Source organism: Seriola lalandi, unplaced genomic scaffold (assembly GCF_002814215.2).
Source record: "Seriola lalandi dorsalis isolate HSWRI2012SDOR001 ecotype SW California unplaced genomic scaffold, Sedor1 jcf7180002054331, whole genome shotgun sequence".
In the NCBI taxonomy this organism is placed as follows: Eukaryota; Metazoa; Chordata; class Actinopteri; order Carangiformes; family Carangidae; genus Seriola; species Seriola lalandi.
Window position 1 is genome coordinate 166711 of NW_019524884.1, and position 21548 is coordinate 188258.

The 21548-nt window shown below is 39.6% G+C and overlaps 1 protein-coding gene across 1 annotated transcript in view; it reads left to right on the forward strand.

Annotated features, from left to right (window-relative positions):
• hydin (HYDIN axonemal central pair apparatus protein) overlaps nucleotides 1–21548 on the forward strand; it is a 66216-nt gene that overhangs the window by 18925 nt on the left and 25743 nt on the right. Inside the window, exons 12-32 of the mRNA XM_087174230.1 lie at nucleotides 2–69; nucleotides 252–493; nucleotides 1210–1310; nucleotides 2057–2192; nucleotides 3332–3496; nucleotides 3729–3881; nucleotides 6966–7204; nucleotides 7322–7619; nucleotides 7755–7898; nucleotides 8026–8169; nucleotides 9677–9769; nucleotides 10098–10318; nucleotides 14476–14644; nucleotides 16100–16309; nucleotides 17684–17920; nucleotides 18037–18211; nucleotides 18748–18878; nucleotides 19706–19842; nucleotides 20158–20294; nucleotides 20674–20801; nucleotides 20924–21037. Of these exons, the coding sequence (XP_087030356.1) occupies nucleotides 2–69; nucleotides 252–493; nucleotides 1210–1310; nucleotides 2057–2192; nucleotides 3332–3496; nucleotides 3729–3881; nucleotides 6966–7204; nucleotides 7322–7619; nucleotides 7755–7898; nucleotides 8026–8169; nucleotides 9677–9769; nucleotides 10098–10318; nucleotides 14476–14644; nucleotides 16100–16309; nucleotides 17684–17920; nucleotides 18037–18211; nucleotides 18748–18878; nucleotides 19706–19842; nucleotides 20158–20294; nucleotides 20674–20801; nucleotides 20924–21037 (3442 nt within the window). The remainder of the gene's footprint in view (nucleotide 1; nucleotides 70–251; nucleotides 494–1209; nucleotides 1311–2056; nucleotides 2193–3331; nucleotides 3497–3728; nucleotides 3882–6965; nucleotides 7205–7321; nucleotides 7620–7754; nucleotides 7899–8025; nucleotides 8170–9676; nucleotides 9770–10097; nucleotides 10319–14475; nucleotides 14645–16099; nucleotides 16310–17683; nucleotides 17921–18036; nucleotides 18212–18747; nucleotides 18879–19705; nucleotides 19843–20157; nucleotides 20295–20673; nucleotides 20802–20923; nucleotides 21038–21548) is intronic.

Sequence of the window (21548 nt, forward strand, 5' to 3'; positions counted from 1 at the left end):
GGGGTTGCGTTGTTGGTCCTACGTTTCACTTCAATGTTTTAGAGCTCAATTTTGGAGATGTAGCCTTTGGTGGGTTGCAACATTTTTCCTGGGCTTATTCATTACTAAGTTGCCCGCATTATATGTATTATACTCTAGCTTCCACTTTTTATGTTCTACTTTGTTCCACTTCTATAATCTTATCACTCTTATTTTTTTCTCTCGTTCCTCATCTTCACTGTGTTTCATTCTTTCTTCATCTCTCTATGCAGGTTTCCCACAAACATTGATTTGTACCCTCTTCAACACCTCCCTGGTGCCTATGACCTTTGCCCTGCGTATCCTGGGAGATGGGTTGGGATCTGCTAGTGTTACCAGTGCCAAACAGGTATCTGAAGTGTCCAGGAACAATTGGCAAGGCAGTGCTGCTAGAGATCTTCATGCCCGGCCTGTGGAGTTCACTGTCAGCCCTGCTGGAGGCACTGTGCGTGCCATGTCAGATATCACCATTAAGGTAAATCAAAAATGTTTTAATTCATTTGCTGTCTTAGCAGCATATTGCAAGTCTTTGTAAAGACGTACACAAACTAGAGACATGCCACTATACTGGTTTTACTATATACTGTGGTGAAACTTAAGGATGGTAACAGTACCACAGGCAAAAGAGGGCACTGTGAACGCAGCACAGCTGAACGGGTGCACATAATCTAAGAGACACAAACTGTGTGTTTAAAGTTACTTCCAATCTGCCTTAAACTGCTTTTATTTACATTGTTTTCAGTGTATATGATATTAGTTCATTCATCCAACAAAGCTGAAATATATAGTTTACTGTTTGTTATGAAGGTCTTGTCTTGGGGAACATAGTATCAATTAAAGCTGTAATAGGCAGCCAAAATGATGAAGTTTAGTTGCAAAAGAGAAAAGCACTACATCTCTTTATTAAGACATCTTACAAATTCTGAGGATAGTCGGTTTCGCCATAGTTGACTAAATAATGTGTAGCTCTTGAGAGATGAAATCTAAATTGTGAAGCTCTACGTACTTGTCTTGTTACTGTCAAGAGAGGATTCATTTGTTCTATAATGCATTACTCAACACTGGCATCGGCATAAAGCAACCAATTAAAAACTCCTAACCAAAACTGTGTTTAATGGTGTTGATATCAGTAATGCTCACTGTATCTCCCACTGTGTGTGTGTATTATGTGTGTGTGTATTATATGTACAGGTGACTCTGTGCTCCAACACAGTCAGGAGATACAGGCTTGCACTGGTAGTGGATGTTGAAGGTGTTGGTGAGGAGGTGATGACTCTGCCTATCAATGCCAGGTCAGACACAAGTACAAATGTTAACATCTCGTCTTGCAAGTTGAAGCAAAAATAATTATTTAGTCATACTACTTATACTTATTTTTGACTGTGCACATTAAGGCCATAAACACTGATTACTGGGTCAGTTTTCCTGTGTTTTTTCTCTTGTTCCATAAAACTGTTTGATCATTTCCCTTTTGAAAAGATACTTCATAAAAAATGAATGAATAAAAATGAATCACCATCCCTCTGTTCTAGTAAGACCGCATACAGATGGATATGAGAATGAGATTTGACGTACAATGTGTTACAGTTGTGTCACAAGATGCCATAGAACAGCAGAGGTTCATCTTGGTTTTTACAGACTCGCCTGTCACCCTTTCTTTTAAGTAGAGTAAGTTTTTTTCTGGCAGTAACCTCTGCTGTGCTTCTGGCTGTTACTGATGCTTTGACAAGCTGTGAATGTGGTCCATTGAACCTCCATACAGCTGTCGACAAATCAGTGGAGTATGTGTTAAATATTCAGGGGCTCATTTGAATAACAATATATTTGAATGTCACCTGCACCATCTCTCAGAATAGGACAATGGCAACCTGACTTCCTCGCAGCAATCAACGTCATTTAAAATTTATGAAACAGTTCTAATTAATAGACCATGTTTTGGCATGATGCAGTGCAATTACTGTTGTGATTCATAAATAAGCCTTAGTTTTTTTCTTCTTGTTTCTTGCTATTGCTGTCTCTTCTGTCTCTCTGTTGATAGGTGTGTTGTTCCTGAGATTGTGGTGGAGACTCCAGTGTTGGACTTTCAAAGGTGTTTTCTCAATTACCCCTATGAACAGCAAGTGAAGCTTAACAACCCCAGCACTCTGCCTGTCTGCTATGGCGTGCTTGACCAGGTTAAGTAGATCACCAAAGCAACTGAAATGATGTTTGTATGTATACTGCGTGTGTGCCGGGGAAGAGATACTATAGTGAGATCAAGAGAACAAAACCCATCAAGGCTGATGCATTCATATTTAATACCATGGCTCATTTCCAGCTCAGTACTGCAAAATTTACTGTATGTGATAGAAATGAGTGACATTACTATAATATAATACGTTAAAGGATTGGTCCAACATTTGGGGAAATTAAACTACAGGCAGCAGTTTAGTTTAATTTAGCATAAAGACTGGAAACAGGTAAAAAAGCTAGCCTCTATTGAAAAGCAGTGAACACATTTTATCTTGTTTAATCTATACAAAAACCATAGTGTAAAAATAACATGTTGTAATTTTGCTAGAGTTTTATGCAGGACTGTTTCCTGGTGGGGCACAGTGAGTTCCTAAAGGCTCAGCTGGTTGCCAGACAACCTCACAGTGAGATCAGGTTTTAAGAGGTCACTTTTGGGGTGTCGTATAGCTCAGCTGGTTGAGCATCCGCCCCATATACAGAGGCTACAGTCTTCGCTGCAGTTGGCCCCTCGGTTCGAGTCCTGCATCGGACAAGCCCTTTGCTGCATGTCATTCCCCCTCTCTCTGCCTCCCCATTTCCTGTCTCTCTCCACTGCTCTATCAATAAAGGCACAAAAAGCCCCAAAAAAAAAAAACTTTAAGAGGTCACTTTTTACACTTAGGTTGTTTTTTACAGATTAAACAAACCAGATAAAACGTTTGTATTACTTAGTAAATCTATCCTTACTCTCAACAAGAAAGCAAAAAAGCTTAAAATATAATTTAATGCTATCACTGTATTATTTATTACTCAACATTATTTAGACTTTCAAATCCTTTTTGAGACAAAGTCAAACTGAAAAACAATCAGGTGTAAATACTGTAGCCACAAGGGACTTCAACCTACTGCAAAATACAGTAAAAAATGACCAGTCACAATTAAAAATACACGAAGCACAAACCTGGTTGTGTTTTAGGTCTATCTGCCTAAATTTGTGATTTACGACAAGAGTGGACAGTTGTTTTTAATCTGTATGTACATTAGGTGCTGGGTCTGTATGTCTGCATTAAACGTGTGATTTCTATTGGTGTGACTTTATCAGGACTATGAGGAGACTCCGTCACTGCTGTTTGGCAGTTCCATACCCAGAGGAGTGATTCTTCCTCACACTTCAGAGAAGCTTCCCGTGTTCCTGCTGGCTAAGGCTGTTGGAAGGCTGCATCACAGTCTACGCATTGCTGTGTTCGGCAGTGTCCATCCACCCCTGGTCAGTGGAAGTGTGTGTGTGTGTGTGTGTGTGTAGGTGTGTGTGTGTCTGCGTGTGTGTGCCTGCGTGTGTGTGTGTGCCTGCATGTGTGTGTGTGCCTGCATGTGTGTTTCTGAGTGTTGATATCTGTGCTCTTGCAGATTGAATAATGTGTGCATGTCTGAATACTGGCAGTGTGTTAAATTTTGTTCTCTAACCCCCCCCCCCCCTCTTCTGTTCTGATCTGTTCAAGGAGGTGGTCCTGTCCTGTATTGGGCAGGGTCCAGTAATTCATGTTCAGAGCCCACAGCTGGACTTTGGCAGAATCCCTGTTCTGAAGGATATTACTAGAACCCTGCACCTGTCAAACCTGTCACCTATTCCAGCCCACTTTACTGCTCGCATGGTACAAGCACAGACTCACCTCTCAACACACATACTGTACTAGAAGTATTAGGCAGGTACGCACATACTCAAAAGCATGTCTTACTAAAATTAAAATGAACTAAATGTCCTCAGATCTATTAGCAGGATGTTACAGAGTCTGGGAGCATAGGGTAATGAACTAAAAGCAACATTAGTTTTAATAATGGATTTATATACCTGTCCAGCCAGCTACTCATTCACCAGCTAGATTTCTTGTATAAACCGTCTGTCTGTCATCCCCTGCTCCTGTTACTAATTCATTTTCAGTATAATTGGATATGTAATTAATGAGGTAATAGGTTCATTGCTTTGGTAGCTCTTGAAATAATTAGTTGCCCATTCAATTTCAGTCCTACCCATGGAGAATAAGAGATTTTCCTCAGAGTGCATCTCTTTGCGCTTCCATTATAAACCAGTCACATAGTGACATTTTGTCAATTCAGAATAACATAAATAAAACAGATAAACTGGGAAACTGATTGAATATTTCTCAGCTCTCTGATTGTATTGCTGTTTCTCATGTTTGGGACATTATATGCACAAACTGTCATTTAATGTTAAGAGACAATGTCCGCAGTTTAACTGACAGTTCAGCTGTTTCCCTCTCTTACACCGTGCTCACCTGACCACTGACACCACACTGATTTTTTCAACAATTAACATTTTAAGATACTTTGACTTTACAGTTATTACACCTGTAATTATGAATATAAGCCAGCACACGTACGTGTTACTTTTTCTATATAGTTGTTAGATTTTTATTTATCTTGCTTACTCAGTGCAAATGAAACTCTAAACTCTGCAGCAACCTGAGAGCTACAATTCATCATATTCAGTGTTTCACTTGCCTCCTGAAAGCCCTTCTCTCGCTGTGCATCGCCTTATCAGCGTTGCTTGATATCCACAGCGAACAAACTTGTGACTTGAACCGTGCCTCAATACTTACTAAGCTGGTATACACACCACCGTACGGGCACAGAAATTCACACACACAGGCAACCCTGGTGTAAGTGCAGTGGTGTGACCCTGTCCTCTCCTCTGAGGCAGCGTTGAGGGAAGGAGTTTCTCCTCTGCACTCTCAAGCATCAATCGATGCAGATTCCCCTGGAATCACATTACATCTCACTCAATAGGTTGGCAGAGAGCCACACAAATAGACCTGATGACAGAAGATCGCAGGGATATTGTAGAAGATGTCCCCACTTGCTTGTTATCTAACTGACCATCTGTGAAAAATTAACTACTACTCCATAACTAACCCAAACTAGGTTTTTATAAGTTGTCTTATAGAGTATGAAAAATATCAATATAATCTAAAAAATATTGGCCAAGCACTGCAGTCTGGACATGAAGAAACAATGTTCATGTTTGTATAGCAAACCCCTTTACCTGAAGCCGTGACAGATGTTTTTGTTTTCTTCTCTGTTGTCAGATATAAACAGAGATACAGTGCTAGAAATCGAAACTGTGTAACAGTCCATATACACATGATGTGGACGCCATTTTCTGCACTCACTGTTAAAAGGGGATTAGCCGGAAAATTGAGATGTTATTTTTGTCTCTTTTTGGCTGGCAACCAGAAACATGAGCCATTTAATATTCATGTTCAATATATTGACTTTCTTTCTGCATAATATTTGACAGGGGAAGTGGTTGCAGTACTAACTGCAGCACCAATGCAGGATTTATGCAGTGTGATGTACTGTTGATAGTTGTAGTGATAGCACAGCACAGATTTGGATTCTAAACCCTTCTGACTTGTGCTGCATTCAAAGGCAATCAATTCTAATTAAGCTGTGGGATGCAGCAGGTTTGATGCGATTATTGAGATTCCAGTCGTCTTGCTCCTCTCGTGGGAGTCGACCCCTGCTCTTTCTCCTCCTCCAACACTACCCACCCCTTTGCCATGATCACTCTAGTATCGACCCAACACAAGTTTGCTTTCACTGGCTTCTTCACCCGATCATACAAATGCTGAGAAAGTGATCTGTGACTCCCAGAGTCACTCGCTGGTCAAGTGTTGCCTGCTTGTGTGAGGCTTTTTTCTCCAAATACTTTTTTACACAGGATTTTTTGTAAGAAAGTGGCTTTGAACTGAGACGTCAAACAAAATCTTTATATTTCATTTGTCCAATATTTAAGGTAAACACAACAAACTTGTGCAGTCTTAACTTCAGTACGGGATCGCAAATGTCAATTGCAGTATTCGAGTGAAGTCATTTTTCCCCATTGGCCAACAATCTATTGTGTTGTCCTATAGGCATTGAAAGCCTCAATGCATCTGTGGGAAGCTCATTCTCAAAATCCCAATTAAAAGTTTATGTTCCAGCCATTCATCAACAGAGATGCTGTATAGAACATTGATTGTAATCTTGACCGCTGCTTGGTCAGATATATATACAGTACAGTGAGCACATTGAAGGGCTATCTGCTTTGTTGAAAGAATGAAGATGAGCATTAGATTTACATCTGTTTTTTCATTACATTGGACTTTATTCAGATAAATGGAATTGAACAATCCACAGAGCTGGGAAATATTGGATTTTTCTTGCAGCAGTCATTTTCTATGCTTGCATCAAACACAAACATTGTACATGTGAAACAAATACCATTTTTAAACTATTTATGTTGCGACTTTTGTATATCTTAAAACATTTAAATGTAGGTTACACAGTCTTCTTCTTTACTACAGTACATCTATACGTAATACGCAATAATACCCATTATCCTACTCATAGTAGGGAGATACTTCATCTTATTTATGTCAGGCAAGGAGCCACTGCTCTACTTTTACCTCTACGATCTAATGCTGCAGTGAGATGTTAATGTGATCATCCAGCTATATGATATACACATCTGTCTTTCAAGTTCCATCCATAGCATAGATCTCAGTGGTTTGTGGAGAACGGTTAGAGGAAAGTGCCCCCACAAGGGAGATCTTTTCACGCATCACATTTCAGTCATGAAAGCAGTTGCTGTAGGTGTTACTATCCTTGTTTCCACTCTACAGATCCAAAGACAGACATCCCATAGTAGCAAAGACTTTATGTTTTTGTTTCTGCAGAGCCATAGAAGGTCCTTTTGGCGTGTTGAGCCCAGTGAAGGGGAAGTGCCACCAGAAAGCCAGTTGGAGCTTCGGGTAGTAGCACACCTAAAGGACATGATCCACTTTCAGGAGAAGCTGGAAGTGTCCATCCAGGACAGTCAAAGACACACAGTTCCTCTGTCTGCCACAGGCACTGGCACCACAATTGTCAGTGACAGGCCTTTTGCCCCAAGCCTTGACTTAGGAACATACTTCAGGTAGAATGAGAGAGGTTAAACTCTTGAATTAATATGAATGATATGGTGATTTAGAACTAATAATGTAGTGCTGACAGTATGTCTCACATTCTTGCTGTCTTCTGTATGCCCTATAAGTCATGGGTCATGCCAATACAACTTCAAGCTGACCAACCATGGCCAGCGGACACACCGTTTGTACTGGCGTATTGATGGCTTCCCGCCCCCTTCCAAAACCCGCAAAGAGGACAGCTTGTCTGGCAAAGGCTTCCTGCCCTCCATCTCCACTCCCAGGAAAAAAGATGTTCCGAGCCGTGGATCTTTACTCTCCTCTAGCAGAGAAAAGCCGGTGTTCAGCCTCAGCCCTTCTCGAGTGGAGCTTTTCCCAGGCTGCTCCGTTGACATGGTGCTGACGGGATCTTCAGACTCCTCCAAGGTGAGACAGTTTGCTTGCAGGCCCTAAAGTGAATAAACCTGTGAATAAGCTCTGAGTTTCATAAACACAGCCAGTATGTGTCCATTAGATTACATGTATGTTGCAGTACATGTACAGCATGTTTTGTCTTTCCAGGTCGTTCAGGAGCGTCTGGTGTGCTATGGGATTGTGGGTCGCCAGGGCAGTTCAGAGCTCATCATGTCTGTTGATGTTACCTGTCGTTTTATTGCTCCAATGCTCAGCATTTCCTCCAAGCAGCTGAACTTCTGTATGGAGAAGGTTGGTCAAAGGATCATGAACAGTGCTCTCTCCAGGATATTTGTGGTGCTGTAATATTCCTGTTCCTAAGACATGCCTTTATATTGTTGGATTAAACGCAGAGGCAATGCATGTGTATGTCTTACAGGTCCCAGGAAAGGATCTAATCCCCGTATATGAGACTCTGGTCTTGAAGAATGTGTCATCTCTGTCTCTATCCATGACGCTCTCTCTTCTAGAGCCGTTCTCTCTGTGTGAGGCCCCAGGAGCTCATAGCTCAACTACCACAAAGGTACACATACTGTACCTGTCCCTTTTAGTTAACTTTTCATTGTTGTTTCTGTTTTTTTCATTTCAAGTTCCAAGAGGAAGAAACCTACAGATATTGCTGTCGCACAGATTTTGCTCAGATTGAAGTTGCTGTCTAGTATTAGTCCTCATATTAAAAGACCTGCAAATCAATTTTAGAGGGAAATCAGTTTTCAGTGTTTGATCTTGTCCACCATTTGTTTACATTTGGACCACAGATTGTAACTAAAAAACAGTTACCCCCAAAACACACAAAAAGAGCTTTCATAGTTTAAATGATTGATACCTGTTGTAGCTTGGCCTGCCATAGAAACTAGTAATAGTGGTAGTAAAGTGTGCAGTAAAAAGTAAATTTTCATCTGAAATTCAGGTAAACATAAAGTAAACATAAAGTTGCACAAAATGTTAATAGTCAAGTAAAGTAACAATTCTTATAATTGTATTTATGTATTTGAGTAAATATACCTGGTTATTCTCCTTTTGCAAATGAAAGGAAAGTAAGTAAAGTACTAAAGTTAGGCAAACACTTTCCTCAACTTGAAGTGTGCACTGAAACAACTTAAAATTTACAGTGAGCTTGTCAATGTATCTCTATGATTTTATATCATTTTTTATCAAGTGCATCTCCGTCCCTTTCCTATGCCTACGGTATGTCACCATTCTACTTCCTTTCCTAGCTTGTCATATCTTAAGCATTGATCTTAAATCAAAAGTACACTTTTACAGATTTGCATTACACTATGCTGTTTACTGCATACTTGTGATTTGATTTGCATTGAGTGACAATCACTGCACTCAAGCCCTGTGGTAAGTGCTGCTGACTGTATCGATATGTAAGGTAAGTGGCCGTCATTTTTAACATGACCAGTCGATTTAAATGCTGATGACTGATCAATCTTTTCTTATTTCTAAAAGGGTCAGACACAAAATGTTGTTACATGATTCATCGTTGTTTCATTTCATCATACATTCATTCATTGAACAGAATGTGTTGATGACTTGTACTCAACTGCATTATCATCTATAAATTTACTCTGAGATAACCTTGACTGAACTTCAGGTCATATATTCCCATATTGTTTTTATTTCACCATAACTCTAACTTCCATCATGTGAGTTGATTAAAGTGCAGGATTGGAATCCACATTTAAATGGTTTTCAAGCCCTCGGCGGGTCTCTGAATGAAGCTAAAAGGTAGCAGGATATTTGGATAAGCCTGGTTCCCATGGCAGGATTACAATAAACGTCTCATTAAACTGTGAGAAGGTTTTTAAAAGGGTTGTGAACTTATGCTTTGGGAGTCATCAGATAAAAATATGATATAATGATTTTTAATCAAGTGTGCAAGTACGAATTCTCAAAAAGTGAAAAAAGTTGAAGAACCAGTCTTATATTCTGTTGATTAGTTTATTAGTAAATATTGCAGAGACAGCATGTCTCCTTTGATATATGTATGTTTCATATTTTTACTACTGTAATGTCTTTTCCAGTCCATGGTTTTAGGTGACGGGAAGCAGGCTGAGTTGTGGGTATGCTTTAATCCACTTTGCTGTCAAGATCGAGTGTCACGAGTTGTGGATGAGGTAACAGTGATGTGCTTTTTTGTACATTTTTTATGTAATCCTTGATTTTTTTCATCTTGTGTCCTTCTGAGCTCACCATATTTTAATGCATATGACAGTGATTCACCACCTGGGTTTCAGAACCTCCATTAGGTTCACAAGACATTTAAAGGGCTTTTATCTTTCAGTAACAGGATATTTTCACTTTTGCAGGCCTCTGCAAAAGGATCACTGTTCACTGGCCATAACTTTTCATTAGTGGTGATGAGGAGCATTATTTTATTTACATATTTATACATACTAATACTTAATACATAATACATTGCCTTCCATGTTTTTTTTTCTCCAGTTCCTTGAGGTGCACTACCAGGGACACCCACAGCAAGACACGGTGGAGCTGCATGCTGAGGTCCACTTCCCCAACCTCCATTTCTCCTCCACCACAGTTGACTTTGGCTGTGTGCTGAACTGCACAGAGACTCACAGAGTAATCACAATCACCAACTGCTCCCCACTGCCTGTGTCCTACCACTGGACTTTCCTGGAAGACCAGAAACTCCATACCATCAGGTATATTTACACTGAAAGTGTCCACACACTGCGGTATCAGTTAACATTTATACCTATATACAGTATGTTTACAGTAAACCCCACATCTGATCTCACTATCAAGAATAGTAAGTAGTGTATAGCTGCATACCAAATAATTACATACAGAGATGCAATGTGAATCCTCCCCATGGGTGTGCCTAGTGGAGCCTGGGTAGTACTGTACTTTCTCATGAAAGGGATGAACTGGACAGACTATAGAGAGACTAAGGAAGTGAAGGTAATGCTTTTCTAAACAGCAACACTGTAAGAGGAGGTCACTTGAATTAAGTGCCATGTCAAGACAACAGATTGAGCTGAATGTGAAAGTGATTTCAGAGGATATTAAACACACAACAAACTCATTAGTAGTGTGTAGATAGGTGATGAGCTAGCCAGTAGAAGTAACATTTGTTCATATTTATTTAATGTTTGTATATATATTTCATCAAAATGTGGCTAACTAAACAGCCTTAAAGACACAGGAAAAGTAATTTCCTCTTACAGGAAATATCAAAAAAACTAATAGCGATGTAAATGGAGAGTATATTTAGATTCCTGGAATGACTGGCCAGATAGATGATGTGATAATAAATTATACAACCTCTAGCAAATCCACATCCTTTGTTGACAGAAAATTGTCCGCTATTTAAATTATAGAAATGGTAACTATGTGATCAGTCAAGGTAAGAAAATTGGGGACTTAACCACAAATCACAAAGCTTTTCCCTTAAGTGATGACTCTTTGTTTTTTCATAAACTTTTATCCACAGAACATACAGCCTCATACTCAGTAGGAGCTGCTGGAATAATATGACTCCTGTGTTATGGCTTTTTTGTTATACTGAAGGACAAAAAATGTATAAAAAGTAGAATTCTGAAGAGACAAGAACAGAATTGATCTCAGCCATACTGTATATTAAAACTGTCCTTTAAGATAAGTTAGTACTGTAGCTATACATTTAACCTTGTGAATTGGAAGCCAAATCCATTATAAATTCTCTGGAGAAGACAAATCTACTGATTGTGTACTTTACAAACGTTGCGGTGTGCCTTTCTCAAGCCTTTGCTTCGGCTCCCCTCCCTTGCTGTGGACTGTGAATACCATAGTGCTCTGTCTGTCCATGGCCTTGAACCAACTCACTGCTATAGCAGGTCTATAAGATTTATCACCTTCTAGTGTCTTTTTCCCTTCCCCCTCTTTCATCTATTGGTATTCTTCCTTTTTGCTCCCCTCCTTGTCCTCATCTTAGGTTTTTACATTGCCTATTTATCTTTTTTTTTCATTTTCTTCCTTCGCCTCCTCCTGCTCCCTGCCTAATCCTTATCATCCTTCTCTTCTATTCCCCTTCTTCACTATTTCCCTCTTAGATTGTGACCTCTCCTAACAATCTGTCTCATAGGCCATCTTGCTAATTAAATGGAGACCTCACTCTGCGTGCACGCTCTCCTTCTCAAGTCCCTCTTTCTTGCTCACAAAACTCGCACTATCTAGCCAACTAATTACATCCCTATCAGTAATTACACCGCAGCCCATAGAGAGGGGAATTTCAATAGAGCTAACTCTTTTTAGTCCATTTATCCCAATGATGGATAGAGGCAGTACAATACATTTAAATACGGTAACTTCTCTGTTTTTAAAACTCTATCAGCAAGAAGTAAACTAGACATCAAATGCTCATTCCACCTTTTTTATTTGCATTGTTGTTACTGGTATGCATGATGGACTAGATTACTTGACAACTGAATGACTGACTGATCAATCACAAGTAAGAATACCAGGTGCTTTCGAGGATGTTGAGATTAAGCCAAGTTGTACAGAGGGACTACAGCTAAGATAAAGATTCTTGTTTAACTTTCCAGGGACATGTGTTCAGTCTTTTAAACCTGGAGTTTTACTCCTTTAAACGGCTCAAGGGTCAGAAACAGACTTTCTGTTTTTGCATTTTCATGTAAGATGGCAACTGTGTGCAGAAGGAATCATATACTGTAGACCTGTATGCTTTTAGAAACCACATACCTGTTTTTGATTTTTGATTTGTCTGATCAAGACATTTTTGTTGAAAGCTTCTATGTTAGGCACAATAATGGGAACATTACTGAGGATGATTCCTTTTGCTGAGTTGCTCTGAGAAGCGAATGAAGCACAATTTCCAAATCTCATATGGGACAGACCAAAAATTATAGTTCTTATTCCTGTTTGTTATTTCCATAAATAACCAGCCTGCCAACAGTTGTACTGTTCATGGACTTTGAGGTATCCATAGGTCACAGAGGTTCATTATATAATTACATTAGTTTAAGCTGAAAATTATTAAGTAGCAGTAAATGCAAATACTAAATAAAGTACAAGTAAAATTGTATTGAAACACATTATGTCCCACCATGGGAAATAAGAAAATGACACAACCTTTGAAAAAGCTCATTTGCATGGGAAGCTGGTTATCCTTGTTGGTGTATTTTTATTTGCTCGCCAAGCAAGATCTTTGTACTTTCTGCTCTTTGAAAAAAATGCATGTATATTTACAGTTTATGTGAAATACTGTATATGAGAAGTAAACCAGAAAGAGTCTACCTCCCTCTCTCTCTTTCTCTCTCTCCATCTCTCTCTCTCTCTCTCTTGCTCTCTCTCTCTCTTTCTCACACAAACAAACACACAGACACACACACACACGCATACACACTGACTCACAAACTGGAACCCCAGTAGCCACTTGTCTGTACAACCAAAGTTTTACAGCATCAAACTCTCTCCTTTTTTCTGACAGACTGCTGGAAGTGAGATGTTTGTGGTTCAGCGGGCTTTGATGTGTAGAGTTTTAGTGAGGCTGAACATAGGAAAACACAGTCACACCCATGGTGTGTATGAAAGAAAAGATAAACATGGAAGAGAGAGAGAGAGAGAGATGGATATAAGAATGTCAGAGTAGGCTATTTGTGTTTTGAGCTGAGCTCTTGCAGAGACATCATCTGCTGTCTCACCATCTGTTCCTCTGTCCGCACCAGTGGGTTTTAAACTCTTTCTTAGAAGACCCACATTTGAAAAAGCTTCTTTTTTCCACATGAGGCCAAATGGTTTTTATGGGCTCTTACGAACTGTCATCCACCAAAAATGACCCTGTTTCTGAAGTCATTGACCTGCAGTATTTGTACACCCTGACATCTTACATTTCTAGACTTGCTAATTTGTGCCAGACATCAGGCCAGAGTGCCCCTCAAAACAGCATACATCATGGATTGACCATACAACAGTGCCCCCTGCTGGTTGCATCACTGTCGTCCACTCATGAGCTGACACACGAGTACTGCAGCTTTCTTGGGCACTTAACCATAACTACTAACCCTAACCCTAACTCTAACCTAACCTTGCCCTAACCTTACCATTACATAACATAATTTACATTCAAGGGACTTTTTGTCCCAATAAGGAAGACATGTCCCCAGAATGTAACTGTGTAAACAGATTTAGGTCCCCACAACATGTGTAATACCGAGTGATAGGAGACTAAACACACACACACACACACACACACACACACACACACACACACACACACTCTATGGCAATAACATAGCCAATGTTCAGTGATTTAATAAACTTGTCCAGTCCAGCTTTGAGATGGCTTCACTCACTAAATCTCTTTCATTCTCTTCCATGTTTATTCAGCACTTCACTGCAATCTATCCTGACCTGTTTCCTGCTGCTTGCCTATTAAAATTCCTCTTAATTATAGAACACTCTGTTTAATTAACTTGATGGATGCACCCAGTCTGATCCCACAGGGAAGGAGAGAGTAGAACACAGAGAAAATAAGAGTCAGAGTTCTTGGGGGTATGGGTGCTACAGATTTTCTTCTTCACTTGGGTATTACAATATATATGCAATAGATTGTAATATCGTTTAGTCTTTGTTAAATTTTCTATGTAGATATTTCACAGCCATTTTGCGGCTTTCATTTGATTATATTCATGAAGCTAGAACATGGTTTCATTCATATTTCTTGCCTCCTCTTATTGGTAGAAGGTTTTTCCTGTGTTCCATCTACAGTATTGCATGTCTATTTATACACTTTTGCTTTCATTGTGAGGAAAATAAATATTTAATATCAGTGATGTTTTATTATCCTTTTCTGTCATAGAGAGACAGAGATGCGAGAGGAAGAAGAGGAGCAGAAAAATCCGAAAAATGGGACTGAAGAAGGGAGGGGCTCCTCTACAACACCTTCTCCAGCCTCTCCAGTTCCTCTTAGCTCCAGGCCTAGTGTAGATGAACAGAACAGCACACAGTGTCCTGTGCATGTGGAGGAGGTAGGCAAATGCTCATGTGTAAACAAATAAGGGTTTCCCTGAGATTTCACTTTGTCAGGGGATGGGGCGAGCACCTAACAGCAGCTAATGGGCAAGTTATTCCCTCTCTGTATGCTGCAGTGCTATTACTATAGAGGTAGACACACATGCACATGCCACACCCAAGCACATTTTTCCATTATAAACCTCATTGTGGAGATTCCCCCTCTGAATATCTTTCTGATTTTTCATACATTGATGTAACAGAGTTCTGAGACTCGTTTGAAGGTTCCCTGATTCATAACTTATAATGAATCTGACGTTTCCCTGACTAAAGTAGTCAGAGAATACTTTGATTACATCTTTGCACTTGTAACTCAGTTAGGGCTGCAACTAATTATTTTATTCATTGATTAATCAACTAAATGAAATCTGCTTCTTGTGTATATATTGGAAGAAATATCATCGTCTGACCAACAATCCAGAAAAAGAAATCATTTAGTATATATTGATTAAGTCAGTGACTAAGTGACAAATCAGTAGGACACACCACCAGTGCAGACTCTAGATGAGAAATGTTCTGAAATACTAGAGCTTAAAGGAACAGCTGAACATTTTACGCTTTCTTGCCAAGATTTAGATGAGAAAATAACCAACCACTGTCATATCTGTCAATTAAATATGAAGCTGGACTCGGATATAGTTAGCTTAACTTAGCGTAAAGACTGGAAGCAGCGGGAAACTGCTGGCATAGCTCTGTCATGGAGGAAAAAAGCCTGCTTACCAGAGCCTCTACATTTTCCTAATTATCTAACTATATCGTAATTATATCTTTTTTTTAAAATTCTGTATGAAATCCTGTGTTTAAGCATCAAGCCGTGCTTTTATGGGAGGTTGGGCGGCTGTGCCTCAGGAGATAGAGCGGGTCGTCCACTAATTAGAAGGTTGGTGGTTTCGATCCCCGGCTCCTCCAGGCCGCATGTCGAAGTATTCTTGGGCAAGATACTGAACCCCACGTTGCCCCTGATGGCTGCCTCATCATTGTATGAGTGTGATGGGTGAATGTGGCAAGTATTGTAAAGTGCTTTGAGTGGTCAGTAAGACTAGAAAAGCGCTATATAAGTGCAAGTCCATCTACCATTTAAAATGAATGCTGGAGCAATTTCTTGGCAATCTCATAGTGACATAGGAAATGACTGCACCTGACCTGGAAATCCAGGAAATATCCAGCACATTATCCTCTGTAAAACTACAGCTTGACATTTTAACCATTAGATCTTTGGATAAGGATATGAGAGGGGTATCAACCTTCTCATCTACCTCATGACACAAGAGCAAATAAGCACATGTCCCAACATGTCAAACCATTACTTTTACATGAGTATCACAGCGGCACAATGGAAGTCACAAATGGAAATTAGTAAGAATTGAGAATTAATTTTGTGAGTTTTAATGGTTTTCTTTTTATGTCTGTAGGTATTTGATGTATTGCCAATGTATGGTCATCTGCAACCTGGGGAGCAGCAGCTTGTCACATTCTCTTTCTACGGCCATGAACATATCAGCAGCGAGGTGGTAGCTCAGTGCCATGTAGAGGAAGGGCCTACGTATGAAATCAAACTCACAGGAGAAGCATCAGTTATCAGCTACAGCCTTGACTTCGCCCGTGTCGACTTTGGTCTGCAGGTACGTATTCAGGGCTCCTTTACGCGGAGTTTAGTTATCAGTACCTTATCCCTACGAGCTCCATCAGTCAAATAGTTACATTTCACCTTAGCGTGTACAGATTTTCTCTGGGCCATGATTGGGGTTAGAGAGAGCTGGTAATGGCAAGGGAGGCAGGGCCGCTACTTGTGGGGCTCATGTCAGGTCAAAACTCTCCTTTGCTATATTTTAAACTACTCTTCTTTATTTTGTCTTAATTTGCTTCCTTGTTGTCTTGTTATCCCTCTTTTCTTGTTTTTGCTTTTTCTTTGCCATCTGTTTGCTCGACCCATGTGTGGCACATGATATGTCAGTCAAAATTAATTCAAATTTTGAAAAACCTGGGGAAATTGTGCATTCTGCCATTTTTAAAATGACACTGACGAGCCTGAGGGGAGTGTGACAGATGATGTGTTTGCTGCATTGGTGTAGTTTGTTTCCTGACTATTTGTGTTTGTTGACTGTTAGTGTTTTGACTGACAATCCATCCGGTTTTACTCTCCCCAATTCCATTTTTTTCTGTGATCACAGAATCTAAAGCTGAGGAACAACTTGTGGGATGGGTGCCTGCATGCTATTAGGATACACATTATTTAAAGATACAATATCTACTGTTGGTATCAAATGTTTTCGACTACATTTTCCACAATAAAAAGTCTCCTTGAGAAGAAGGACATTAACTTTGAATGACACTATGTAGTCCCCCCCCCCCGTAAGTATGCAAGCCATCCACACCAGTTGTCATTGATATTCAAAACAAGGACATATTGATTTTTTATTCAGTTGAAATGAACAATTCAGCAGATCATTTCTCTGACCTTCATGTTTGTTCAGCACTACTCTGTGTTTTCTTTTCTTTTCTCTCTTGATTTTTCCTTCTCTTGTTCGCTGTGTTTTTTTTTTGTGTACAAACATTAGATTTATCTATAGCATAAAGAAAGTCCTAAAACAACCACCTTGTAGATGCACAACTGACCAACTTTGAACAACATTATCTTTCTTTCTTTTGAACATTTTGAGCAACATTTTCTTGTTTGTCTTTACTTGTCTCTGTCTGTCTGTCTCTTACTTTCTCTTAACAGTTCCTTTTTTGCTCATATCACAGTTACAACTACTACCTTGATAAGGTTACTGACATAAAACACAAGGTGCAACAGGAAGCTAATATCATGCATGAATTTCTAGAAATCTGAGGTTCACTGTATCAACTTAACAAGGCATCCACACCTAAAAACAGTGGGGTAGTTTCTGTTTGCCAAACTAATTCACAATATCTTCAATGTATAAAAAAGGTACTGACAATTTAAAAGCAATAGTGTAGCCTCTCACCTCTCAGTCTCCCTCTCTTTCTTCCAGCTTTTTGATCATGTAGGGGAAGCTGAGATGACCCTAAGGAATACTGGCAAGGTGGGCTTTAAATTCAGTATCATATACCCTCCAAGGGAGGAGGACAATGAGTCTGATGAAGAGGCAGGAGGACAGAGGAAAGCTCCAGAAGAGGACGAGCAGCAGCTAGATGCAAGGCAGCAAAAAGACAATGGGCAAAATGAGGAGAAGGTCAGACCAGGCCAGCCCATTGTCATCCCCAGCTTGGTGAGCTTGTCTTGGAGCAATTTCAGATATGGGGGTCATTCATTATGTATAAAGGGTTTTTACCTGTTTTTGTGTGTGTGTGTGTGTGTGTGTGTGTGTGTGTGTGTGTGTGTCAGGGTTACATAGATGCTGGTGTGGAGCAATGCCTGCGTGTGCTCTACCTCCCAGGCACCCCTGAGGTGTTTGTGAAGCGGCTTCAGCTACAGGTGGCTTTCCTACCACCTCAGGACATCACTGTGACTGGAGAGGGAGTGTTCCCAAGGATCAGCCTGAACTTGCCACGAAACCTGTGTATGTGTATATGCACTCATATACACAGTAATGACTGTATCCTTGCGCAATAAGCCAATGGAAGAAAAATGTACAAAGCAATATACTTCCATCACATGCTTCCTTTTAGCTTAAATCACAAAGTGTATCTGCTACAGTCTACACAGAACTAAACTGAATTTCATTAAGTTTATCCAAATGCAATTGTGATGTCTGTAATGTTGAACAATGTAAACGATTTGTTCTCTATGCAGCAGAATGGACAAACTTAGTCAAATTTATAGCAGTAAACACAAGGTGCTTGCCCTGTAATGTAATAGTTTTTTGATCACCATCATGGAAATGTCAGAGAACAGAGTCAGCTACAGAACAGAGCTGTTGCCCTAGAACTGAATGTAGCCTTTTCCAACATGTATTATATTAGAAAGCACTGAGCCAATTTCTTTCAGTTGATACAGGTCTAACTAATAATCATATCTCCATGCTAACAACTGCTGAGACACAAATTCTGAATATTTTTGTGTCTGCTCTGGTGTGACACTATGATTCCTTTGCAGCAGAGGAGTGCTACAGTGATGTGATGCAGCAGGCCAGAACAGCTGTGGAGGCAAATGGAGTCAAAAAGGATCTTATGAATGGAAATATCACTGTTGGAGGAGCAACAACAGAGACAAGCTACACACTCACGGTCAGTGACTAAAATAAACAACTTTGATGTAATGCAGTCAAAACACAGTTTTTTCCAAAATCTTCTTTTTAAGTCTCAAGAAAAGTCATCTTAGATTGTTGATTTTTATATGTTCTTAGTCCTTATTATAATGTGACCAGTCGAAATGATAATTCAAGACATCTGGAGTTTGAATTTGTGTTGGAAATCACAATTTTGCCGTCATACAACAGCATACAAAACCCTGTAAAATTAGACACTCAGAACAGAAACGAAAAACTCCCAAAAAATCTTTTAAATGGAGGAACAAAGCAAGAAACCTCAGGAAGAGCAACAGAGAAGGGATCCATCCTCTGGATCAGACCAGTAGACTAAAGTTACATTGTTATTAAGCTGCACAGCGTCTCAAATGAAAGGCTCTATTTGATCTCTTAAATTCCTTATAGTTACAGCCAGTTAAAGTTCTAACTACTGGGGATATAGAGTATATTGTATTTGTTGACATCTTTCAGACACTTTCACTATCTGATTGTTCACTTGCTGTTAAAGATATCAAAACTGTACATGTAAGTTCAATACCTTTCTGCACCAGTGGTTGGCAAAAATATTGATGTGGGCGATGGATCATCCTGAATCTGCAAACCTCAAAGCTCTCTACAACAAATTCTTTGTTATGAGATCTCCCAAGGTCATGGACTTTTTTCAGGCAGCAAGCTCTGCTTCACAAGACCAGTATCCATTGCTGATTTTGAAACTGATTGTTTATTGCTTATGTAACTCCTCCATTTCTTTAGTAACTTTTGAGTCTTCTCCCTCTCCCCTTTCCCTTTTTGGCATGCTGCCTCTAGTATGAAGAGCTGCTTCACATGGAGATTGAGAGAGCACTGGTCAAAGAGAACGCTCTTGCTGTGACTGGGAGCTCTGGTAGCTCGCTGGAGCTCAGAGACTCAGGAGGTTCCTCCAGACAGTGGTCGAGCCTCAGCAAGTATGTAGAAAAACACACACACACACAGACTCTCTTTTGTTTAAACAGATGGTCTCCTGAAGTGAGAACTGTGTTTTAAAGTTTAAGAATTTCAGGTCTTGCTTAATGAATAATATCTGGCTGTTTATGTTTTTGCTCTGTGGTTCTTACTTATTGGTGGATAATGTCATCATGACAAACTGAAACACTTCCACTGAATCTCAATAAATGATTATACTGAAGTATTGCCAGGCCTTGCTTCAGTGCACAAACTTATGCGTGAATTGGTTGTTGCTTGTTCTTGATGCCCTTTTTTACCTCTTTGCACACCCCCAGGTTCCTGCTCCCAGAATACATTTTGGATTTTGGTTATGTCATTCCTGGAAAAGTCCTCAGTCACACTGTAAATGTCACCAATACCGGATCAGTACCCGTGTCCTTCCATGCCAATCGTAAACCTCTCGCTGGCACAGGTGACACACTACATTACTGAAGGGCTTGTGGCATTTTCAGTTCTTTGTCTCTGTTTCTTATAAAATGTAATATCTCAGTATTACTTCACCACAATTATGCAAAAAAAAAAAGTGTAATGATGCCCCAGGTATTTAGGTATTTGAAATGATTGTGCCTATCTGGCGCTAAGCAAATACACAAGAACTACAACTATATAAACAAACATTTAGCAGGTGTCATTTGTATTGCACATACATCATCTTGGAAATAGAGTGTACACATCTTTTCAGAAAATGACTTTTCTAGTTGTTTTCAGTGTTCTGCACTTTACAACATTTTATTTTTTTAATACAATGCTTAAAAAATAAAAAAAACAATTGTGTTGTTGTTCCTTCAAAGGCTTCAGTGCTGAATTTGAAAGAGTGAAGAATCTGCCCTTTGGTGAGACACAGACTTTCACAGTTAGATTTGATCCTCAAGAAGCCAAACTGCAGATTGGGGACATAAGTGTTGTCATGCCAATAAAGGTACACATGGGCATACACAAACATTGTCATTATTTCTCATTCAATGTAACATTTCTAAATAGTTGGGTCCTTGTCTGGCCATTGTGACATTGTTTTTAAGATGGTTATTTTTGGTTTTGCAGGTTGCAGGTGGCCCGATGGTGCAGGTGCGGCTGTGTGCAGTGGTGACCATGCCGTACATTACAGTTTCCACGGATACACTGCAGTTTGATACTGTACAGTGTGGCATGTGTCAGGTAAGTCAGGAGTCTGATAAGATGGGATACAGCTACAAGATACTATTATGTAGCTCTACAAAGGTTTCTTATCGTGTTCTACAATTGAATGAAAATGCTGTGTTGAACATTTGTATATGTGCATAATCTTTACTAAAACTGGATAGTTACACAAATTCAAAATAAATTTACTGCCCATTTTATCCCACTTTGTGTTGTCAACATACAGAAGGAGAACAGGAAAGTAGGTGAAAGTACAAAATGCTGTATACAGCCTAACACTACAAAGTGTGTGCTAGGCACACTAATGAGGCTCATTAATGAGAGACCAGTAATGCTGCCTTGCTGTGGTGACATCTTACGATTGCTTACTGCAAAATCAGGTTATGTTAATCATTTCCAAGGACTTTTGTTACAAAGCTTATACACTGGAACAGCTTAAACTTTGTTGTGTTTAGACATAATGTGGTCAAAACATTAGCTTAAAAGTATAATTAATGAAGTAGCAAGAAGGCCATGTATACTGAAACAA